This window comes from Pogonomyrmex barbatus, unplaced genomic scaffold (genome assembly GCF_055798465.1).
Source record: "Pogonomyrmex barbatus isolate J1 unplaced genomic scaffold, ASM5579846v1 scaffold5, whole genome shotgun sequence".
In the NCBI taxonomy this organism is placed as follows: Eukaryota; Metazoa; Arthropoda; class Insecta; order Hymenoptera; family Formicidae; genus Pogonomyrmex; species Pogonomyrmex barbatus.
In genome coordinates, this window is record NW_028297149.1 from 879,148 (window position 1) to 888,699 (window position 9,552).

The 9,552-nt window shown below is 40.0% G+C and overlaps 2 protein-coding genes across 4 annotated transcripts in view; both read right to left on the reverse strand.

Moving 5' to 3' along the window:
* The window catches only part of LOC105422411 (lachesin), a 707,047-nt gene that overhangs the window by 645,163 nt on the left and 52,332 nt on the right, over positions 1 to 9,552 (reverse strand). The window lies entirely within an intron of this gene.
* LOC148935227 (uncharacterized) lies at positions 1,392 to 4,845 on the reverse strand. Its single transcript, XM_089081996.1, has one exon. It carries the CDS (start codon positions 2,451 to 2,453, stop codon positions 1,443 to 1,445), a length of 1,011 nt encoding a protein of 336 aa, XP_088938122.1. The 5' UTR covers positions 2,454 to 4,845; the 3' UTR covers positions 1,392 to 1,442.

Here is a 9,552-nt window from a genome sequence, read left to right on the forward strand (position 1 = left end):
TCCATTCAAATTTAGTCAAATTCTCAGTTAACTTAAACAGAGGCTTCGCAATTGAAGAAAATCCCTTAACAAATTTCCGATAATAAGAGCAAAATCCAAGAAAACTTCGGACCTGTTTCTTATTCTGAGGAACTGGCCACTCAGTGACCGCTTCAGTCTTCTCAGGATCCGTAGCGATCCCGGCAGAAGAAACAACATGACCCAAATATTTTACTTGTCTCCTAAATAAATCACATTTCTTTGGGTTAACACTAAGTTTCGCAGCACGAAATCTCAGAAGAACCTCTCTTAAATTCTCTTTCATTTTCTCAAAGGTTTTGCCTATCACATCAATACTAATACTATCACATCATCTAAATAAACCAGGCAAATTTTCGAAAGTAAACCCCGTAGCACCCGTTCCATAAGACGTTCAAAGGTAGCCGGGGCATTACACAGACCAAAAGGCATCGCAACAAATTGCCAAAGTCCATTCCCCACAGAAAAAGCAGTCTTTTCCCTATCTTCGGGACGAATTTTCAGTTGCCAATAACCACTCTTCAAATCCAGAGTAGAAAACCAGGCATTTCCCGATAACTGATCAAGAAGATCGTCAACCCTTGGTAGCGGATAAGAATCTTTTTTCGTAACCGCATTCAATTTCCGAAAATCAATGCAAAATCTAAGAGATCCATCTTTCTTCTTTACCAAAACTGCTGGAGAAACCCAAGGGCTTGAAGATTCTTCAATTACCCCTTGTTCTTTCATGTCCTCCATAATTTTTTCAACTTCTGAACGCATATGAATTGGAATTCTCCTAGGAGCCTGTTTGATAGGACAAGAATCCATTAATTCAATTTTATGTTGAAGAACTTCACACTTTCCTGCAACAGCTTGCTCCGAAAACACGTCACGAAATTCTCGCAACAATGTAGCGAAAACTATTCTCTGATCTTCCTCTAACTCTCGGGAATTATTATTAAAGAATTCTTCCAACTCCGCGGGCACAGCTTCGTCCTCTTGCTTAATTCGACGACAAAAATCTTCCCTATGACCTCCACGGAGAAAAGATTCTATAACAGTTTGCATCCCTATTTGTGAAAAGAAATCCGCGCCCAAAATACAATCCTCTCCAATATCGGCAATGAAAATCGGTAACTCTAAATCAAATCTCCCTAACTTTATCTTAGCAAATATTTTAAAACTGTTCGGGACTCTTTCCCCCGTAGGATATCTCAAATTTTCTTCTTTAGCTGAAAAACGCTTCCCTTTTTTCCCTATAAATTTACTACTCACCAAGGTCACATCGGAGCCCGTATCCAATTAAAAAAAACAATCTTTTCCATTAAGAGAGCCTTGAAAAACAAAATTTCCTGATTTTTCACATCCTCTCTCAAAAAGCCTACAAACACCTGGGGCATTTCTTCCATTTGTCGAGCCCACCCCTGTAAGTTCGACAAAACCTATTTTCCCTGCTGTGAAACAGAAAGTGATGGACACTCGGAACGGAAGTGCCCTTGTTTTCCGCACTGCCAACATTCCTTTTTCTCTCGAATTTTAAAATTCTTCTTTTTCTTAAAATTTAATCCCCTCGTTCCACGAGATTCTACTTTGAACCCGTTTAAATCAGGATTGCTCTTATAATTCGAGCAATCTTTAACCTCCTTAAAATTAAAATTTCTCCGCTCTTTTAAACAATTCTCCCTAATAATTTTAATAGCCAAAGCTCTTTCTACCGCAGTCCTCAAAGACGTTAACCCTTCTAGCTGCAATGTCTGTTTAACATTCACATCAGACAATGCAACTACAAATTGAGAACAAGCAATTTTGTCACGAACTCCAGGAGAACATTCAGGATAAGCTAATCGAGATAAACGCTCGATATCCGAGCCTAATGCAGCTAAATCTTCTCCGAATTTCTGTTTTCGATTCGTAAATTGATAATAATAATTTTGCGAGGATAAATTTTCTCCAAAACGTAGCTCTAAACGCGCGACTAAATTTTCAAATTGAGAGTTCTCAAAATCCGTGCCCCCTTCCAAAATCGCACTCGCTTTTCCTCGGAGACATGACGCTAATACAACAGCCTTTTCCGCGTTTCCCAAATTATTCGCCCGCGCAATTAAATTAAATTGCGTAAGATATTCGCGCAACGGAACACTACCGTCGTAAATATCGGGCTTAAGTTTCAAGTCGGAATTAAAATTTGAAAAAGGAAATGACTGGCCTGATATCGGACGTTGCGGAATCTCTTCCTGCGGACCGGGCATTGAAAATGTTTCCGTCTCTCGACGAGCACGCTCCTCCCTCAGAGAGCGAAGCTCCTCCAGCGTTAAGCGAAGAATCTCCTCCAAGTTCGGAGACGCCTCCGGCCCTTCCGCTCGAGTACAGGCCCTTTTTCTCGCAGAGATTACTCTCCGACTTTTCGCCTCTTCCTGTCCAGTCCCCGTCTCTTCTGTTTGTCGCTCCGCCATTATCTCTCACACACACACACACACACACACGAATCGAAAAATTCGATCCCGGACGAGCCCCCAAAATTGTCGCGTTCGCGGCGTTACTTCCCGTGATCGCGATACTCGGCGGAGCGCTTTCGGAAAAGAAGAACACTGTTTTAGGAAAGACTCGCTCTTTATTAAACCAACGGTACAGAAACGCGTCCGGCCACCGCGAAATCTGGCCTTCAAATCTATAAAACAGTCGGAGAACGCGTTGCCAAGGGCCGATCCTCTATTCAAACTCTTATCGATTGATATTGATTATCTTTTAGCAGCGCCGAACGGAATACCGCACGGCCGCAACAATATATTAAACTTTATCTTAACTCTTACAAATAAATATTAACAAATTACATTTTAATGACTTTTGAAATTGTAATAAAATTGAAAATGATAAGGCAATAAAGAGTCCAACGCAGTAATTGATGCGTGACAATTCATTCAAAAAAAATATAGTTTGCGTTTAACACCGAGATAAAAATTCGTGATATAAGAACAAATATAAAAATAGTTCGAACATTTCGACTCTGTTTTGAGCTATCTTCAGCGGGAAACTCGAAAAGAATTCGGGGGTTCGAGCCATGCTTGATGCAATCTCTCCTGCCGCACACCAGGAGGATTATTTGTATATTTGCCAATGGCATTGGAGGATGTCACCGCTGCAGTCCGACCTGCATCCATCGAGAGACTAGGACCATCATCTCTCTGGAGTACCGGTCATGGGAATTCGAGAGAATATACATGTATATATGTATATTGTGATATATGTATATATGTGTATCATTGTATTATTGACGTGTTATTCTAAACACGTTATTTGTGATAAAATATCATCACATGCCTCGATAGTCGAAAGAATAAGATGCCCAGTAAGCAGGAGATCCAGGTTCGATTTCTGGCTGAGGTGGTATTTTTTCGCAAAATAATTACGAGTTTTCACGACTGGTTCGTGATCAGCCCCGCCGTGACGCACACCCTCCCTTCTTATAAAAAACCTCGGAATATTATAAGTTGAGATGTTACATATAGCCGTGACGATTGGATCTATGTGTCTCTGTGGCAATAGTCATTCTTAGACTTGGATGTTGATGGGTTCTTACAACGGTTTCCGGTTAGCATAATCAACAAATCACCTTTGTGTAAGCATAACTCATTACTTGTGAGAAATTAGAAGTGAAATTTAAGTAACATCGATTGACAACTCACCACACAGGCACGCATCTAATTATTTGTCAGACATCTAGGAGTTAGATAACAGTCAGGCCAGAAAGCGCGTTTATATATATATATATATATATATATATAAAATTCTTACACCACGATCATACAAAAATTATAAAAATTTTTCTTATCGCTGTTTATTCGTCCTTGTTTGTGGCTGACGTATTATATTTTTCTGACTTTACAATTGTTTTTCTATCGCTCCGTCATTTTACCGGCTTGACTCGTAGTGACCATACGTATTTTTATTTCAGTTATTTTAATTCGGTTATATTTATTGGGGTCTCTTTTTTAATTTGACTGTTGTGTCGCCCTATATATATATATATATATATCACACAGTCTCTTAAAATGCTAATAATCCATTCTATGTTTTTTTGATAGTATTATAAATATAAAACGACTTTGCGTCACATAGCGAGAAAACTCGGTAATTGAAAAAGTAAGAAAAAGCTATTACTACAGCGGGGTGGATTTTTATCGTATTTTATCTCATCGGGCCTATTTTCGAAAATTATCGGCGGATAGAGAGAGAGAGAGAGAGAGAGAGAGAGAGAGAGAGAGAGAGAAACAGGTAAACCGAGTTATAGAAAGATGGTCTTGATTTCGGAAAATCTCGAAAGAATGCAACATCGCAATAACATCAACAATAGACATGAGGAAAAATTCCACGTGGTAGAATTCAGAGACGATACATAGAGAAAATTTAAATTCCGTATAAACAAAACGACTTTGTCACTATTCCGATATGAGCATTCTTAATTCATCCACCTCGCGCGATGTAAGTGAGAAATGGAAATTGTATAAGGAAATACTTTGGCGATATCTCCATTTTGATAAATCGCAAAAGGAAGATTCGATGCGTAATGCCGCCGATGAGAACAATTCAGATGCGTGGAAGGAAGACATAGCGGAACCGGGTGATTCACAAACGCCAAGCAAATTTTCTCATCTTGACGAGTATGTAAGTAATATACTACGAGCCGACTCTTTGCGTAGGCACGAACACCGAAGCGTCGAAGAAATATTAGAAAATGTGCCGAAAAGTTTTCATGCCAAGGCGCGTTTACTTTTGAAACATTTAATTAATAAAGCAATATCCGCGAGAATTACTTGGGATGAAGAAGGAATCGTGACTATCAACGATATAAAAGATTCAAATATCACGGAACTGATAAATGATGCAAGAGAAAAACCATGAAAGCAATAGGAAGAGGTTAGTTTGCGCGATTATTGCGTACGACAAACACCCCGGCTGTACTCGTAGGAAATAAGGAATTGTTAGCTACCACATTTGTCAAGATATTATCACCACCACGAGCGAGTTCCACTCCGAAAATACCGAGAAAACTTTCAACGACGACGAGGAGGAGAGTACGACGCACGAGAAAGGAACAAAAACGCAAGATCGGTGAAGAAGAGCGAGCGAATTGCGCATTGTTTCTTTCGCCTCGTTTTCGTAAAGCCGATACCTCTATAATCTTCATGAAAGATTCTCCACAAGCAAAAAAAAGACGCTTACTCGATTGGAGTGAATTGAAATTACCGGGTTTGAAAATTTGTACTTCGATTTGCGCATTATGCGGGGTATTCGGCAACGGATAACCTGCCGCTAAATCGAATTTCTCACGTAGAGAAGTAGCTCGTTGACTCGAATCACAAGACGCGTACACGCTGCACCGTCGGTCGAGACGAAAATTTCCACGATTACGTGACGAATATCGACGATTTGTCGGGAGACCGATTTGATCGAACTTCGTAATTTCGTAAAAGTTACAACGATTTTTTTATCTGCTCGTGATTATCGACGTATTTAGTAAATTTGTCTGGGTAGAACCGTTGCGAAATAAAACGAGTAATTGCATGACAAGGGTCTTCCAAAACATTCTCTCGAGAAGCGATGGTCGAGTACCCGTGTACTTACAAACCGACAAGGGCAAAGAATTTATCGCGCGACCGTTGCAAGATTTTCTAAAAGAAAGAGGCATACGTTATCGAATAGCTCGCAATCCGGACATCAAAGCTGTCATCGTTGAATGCTTCAATAGAACGTTGAAGGAGCGAATGTGACGCTATTTTACACATAAAAATACGCGGCGTTACATCGAAGTGTTGCAAAATATCACGCTTATAATCACATTCATCATTCGTCCATCAGGATGCAACCGGCGGCCGTTACGAAAGAAAATGCTCACATTGCACTCGAAAATATGGAGCGGCGTAGGGGGAAGGGGCAGCGAAAGTAAAACGAAAGGCTAAATTCGATGTTACCGATCTCGTTCGTGTCAGTAGAGCAAAAGCCACTTTCGAGAAAGCATACGAAGCGTGGTGGAACGAGATATTTCGAGTTTATCGCGTTCTCCATTGGCGAAGACCCCGCGTGTACGAATTGTGTAATTTATCGGGAGAACGCATCGATGGGATTTTTTATGAACAAGAATTAGCACGAGTCGATAAAAATTTGGCGGAAGAAGAGTTTATCGTTGAGAGCGTGATAAAGAACAAAGGACGCGGTGCTGATAAACAGTTGCTAGTTAGTTGGCGAGGATATCCCAATAAATTTGACAATTGCATTCCTGCTTCGAGTTTAATTTTTCTCCAAGATAGAGGAGGAGCAATTTTTCATGGTTCTTCCGAGCAATAGCAGTAAGAAGTATTTTCCAAGAAATACATGCTCTTCTTTCATCATACAATTACCTCACAGTGTACGTTTATTCGGAGAATAGAAAGTTGCGCTTAGCGAAATTCAATTTCTCTCCAGTCTTTTTCACGTACGTTGAAACGATAATAAGAAATTAGATTTGCTAATTTGAAGAGCGTAACGGATGAGAAGAATGTTGATAAGTTTAAAGAAAGAAATGAATCACACTTACGGCCAAGTGTTTATGAAAATAAAGAGGATCTACACGATTAATAGAGAGTGTAGATACGTCGATATACGTTCGCATTTTACTTTCGAACTACAAAAAGGATAGTAATGACTCTGATAGTAATGTCCTTATAAGCATCGAACGAGAACTGAGAGTTCATTATATAAATCTGCCAGCTAATATTTTTCAAATATTGGGGAAAATCAACACTAATGATGCCAGCCTTTTTTACCATCACAAGTTACCTAATTCCAACGATTTAATTCCGTTTTTCAAACTCGATTTTATCACCGGTGATGGAGGACGCGTTATATCTTCCTGAACTATAGAATCCTGTAGCCTATGGCACGGAACCCCTAATAAAATGTATGTTTATTGCGATATTTGCGAGCCTTACATAACTGGCGATACGCAAAGTCCGCTTCTTTGAATCGTTCCAGTCGAAATACCCGGCTGTAATTACATGTACGGGACGAATCTGGTAAAATATTTCTCCACTCTGCAATATACTCCATTACGTCAAACGAAATTTCGTAAAATTGAAATAGATATAAAAGATCATCGTGGAGAAAAAATACTATTCGTATCCGGAATGCTGACATTACACTTTAGACGTGTCAGTTAATTAGCATTTGCGATAGAAAATCTACAGAGCTTTGAGAAAAAACTAATCCCTCATGGAATACGAGTATTACGAAATGCAGAACGGTGGAGATAGGGAAGGAAGAATTCCTCGAATTTTCGTCGATTCAGCCTATCAGCGTGGTCATGAGATCGGAAGTTTCCTCGGAGGATTATTTAGAAAAGTACTCCCTTATCTAAGCACGGGAATGCGCGCAGTTGGGAAAGAAGCTTTACGCGCCGGAATTGGCGCGATAGAGGATGTTGAAAACACTCTCTTCAAAGAAGCAGTCAAAACGCGGCTCAAGGAATCGAGCGGAAATCTTAAGAGAGAAGCCAAGGAAAATATAAATAACCTGATGAAGGGATCGAGATAGAAAATATCCGCGAAAATACAAGTGACTCAATTTCCCTTCGGAGGGCACAACGCACGCACCGGTAAATCTGGGAGAAGCTCGGTTCGTAAACGCAGACAAGTCGGTAAAAAAAAGAAATCATCGAAAATCGGCGTGAAAAAAACGATTAAAAAAAAATTATCGAGGAAGAAAGCGGGAAAAAATAAAAAGGCAACGAAACATTGACGAAATAGCGGGAAAAAGCGCACCGTAGCCGATATATTCACTTAACCAACGTGAATGCGATTCGTAAATTTGAGAAATATGTCCTTTCTTCATACTCACTCAAGCGAGTATTTAAAGAGCAAGCTCGACCTTTTCAGTTTACCTCCTACTCAAACCAGTATCGAGAGTTCATAATGGATTTATTACAAACTGGTAACCTCGCTCGCGACGCACCTATAGAATTCATCGTACCTGGACACGGTGAAGATTATCTAGATCTCATACATACTATGCTAAGCCTTCGCATACGAGTGGAAAGTTTACCCGGTCCTGAAACATCGGCAAGAGAAGGAAACAAAATAGGCCCTGTAAATCACCTATTACATTCGATGTTCAACCAGATCGACGTGTACTTCAATCAAAAACTCGTATCACCCCCAAACAACGCCTACGTGTACCGCGCGTACATCGAAGCATTGTTAAATTATTCTTCATCGGCAAAAACTTCCCATCTGACTTCTTGTCGATGGGACATGGACGAACCCGGTTATATAGACGCGCTATTAGAATTGGACAACCTCAATCAAGCTCTCGTAAGATGCGCTCGATACATCCAAGGAAAACATTCGCTAGATCTATAGAAGAGGCCATTGCGACGTCTTTAATCAGGATAAATTTTTATTTAACGGAGTGGAGGTTAGAATGAGCTCGTTCGCTGGAGAGATGCGTTTTGTCTCATGGAAGACAACTCAATGTCGAAAATACGTATCCTAGATACTAGTTTGCTCATAAGAAGAGCAAAAATAAATGTTGCTCGAACATGCGAGAATGTTGAGTAAAACAATCGCCAAGTATCCTCTGACGCGAGTCGAAGTTAAAACATTCACGATTCACGCCGGAGTGGTAGAAGAATCGATTGATAACGCGATACTCGGGCAACTTCCGAAGCTCGTAATAGTTGGATTCGTCGATAATAAAGCGTTTAATGATGACAGAAAGCTAAATCCATTTAATTAAAAAAATTACGGTATAAATTTCTTCTCGTTATATGCCGATAGCGTACAAATTCCGAGCAGACCACTGCAACAGAATTCCTCAAAAGCCGCTCTACATCGAGGTTTATAACACCCTCTTCTCGGGAACCGACATCCATTTTCTAAACGAGGGGAATTCTATAAGCAGAGAAAATTATGCCAAAGGTTTCACGCTTTTCGCTTTCGATCTCACTCCCGATCTATCGGCAAATTGTGCGGGAAATTGGAATCTTGTCAGACATAGAAGTTTACGATTAGATGTGCGATTTGAAAAAGCTATTACGACAACGATTAATTGTATCGTTTACGCAGAGTTCGATAATGTGTTAGAGATTCGATTCCTCGCGTCAAATTATCATTGATTTTAGTGGATAAGATATATTCGAATTTCTCCCCCTCCTACCATTATCTACTTTTCATTTCTATTTCTCCGAAAGCATAACGAAAAATAGTCACAGTTTTACTTTGAGATGCAAACGTCGTCACTTCGGGCAAAACAGATTGAAAGTACATTCTAAGCATCATGGATATAATTATCGATATACAAGGTTTCCGCGACGCTGAGGGGAAGTTTATATCGAAGGAAGTGGCGGTTGTCGCCGTTAATGAAGCATTCATAAGTCACTGCATTATGATGCCTCCATATCCGTTTGTCGAATTACCCGAAAAATACAGACGAGAAAACAACTGGCTCTCGAAATTTCCACGAAATCGAATGGTTTGACGGAACAACCAATTCCAAACCTTTCATGGACTACGTGAAATTGCA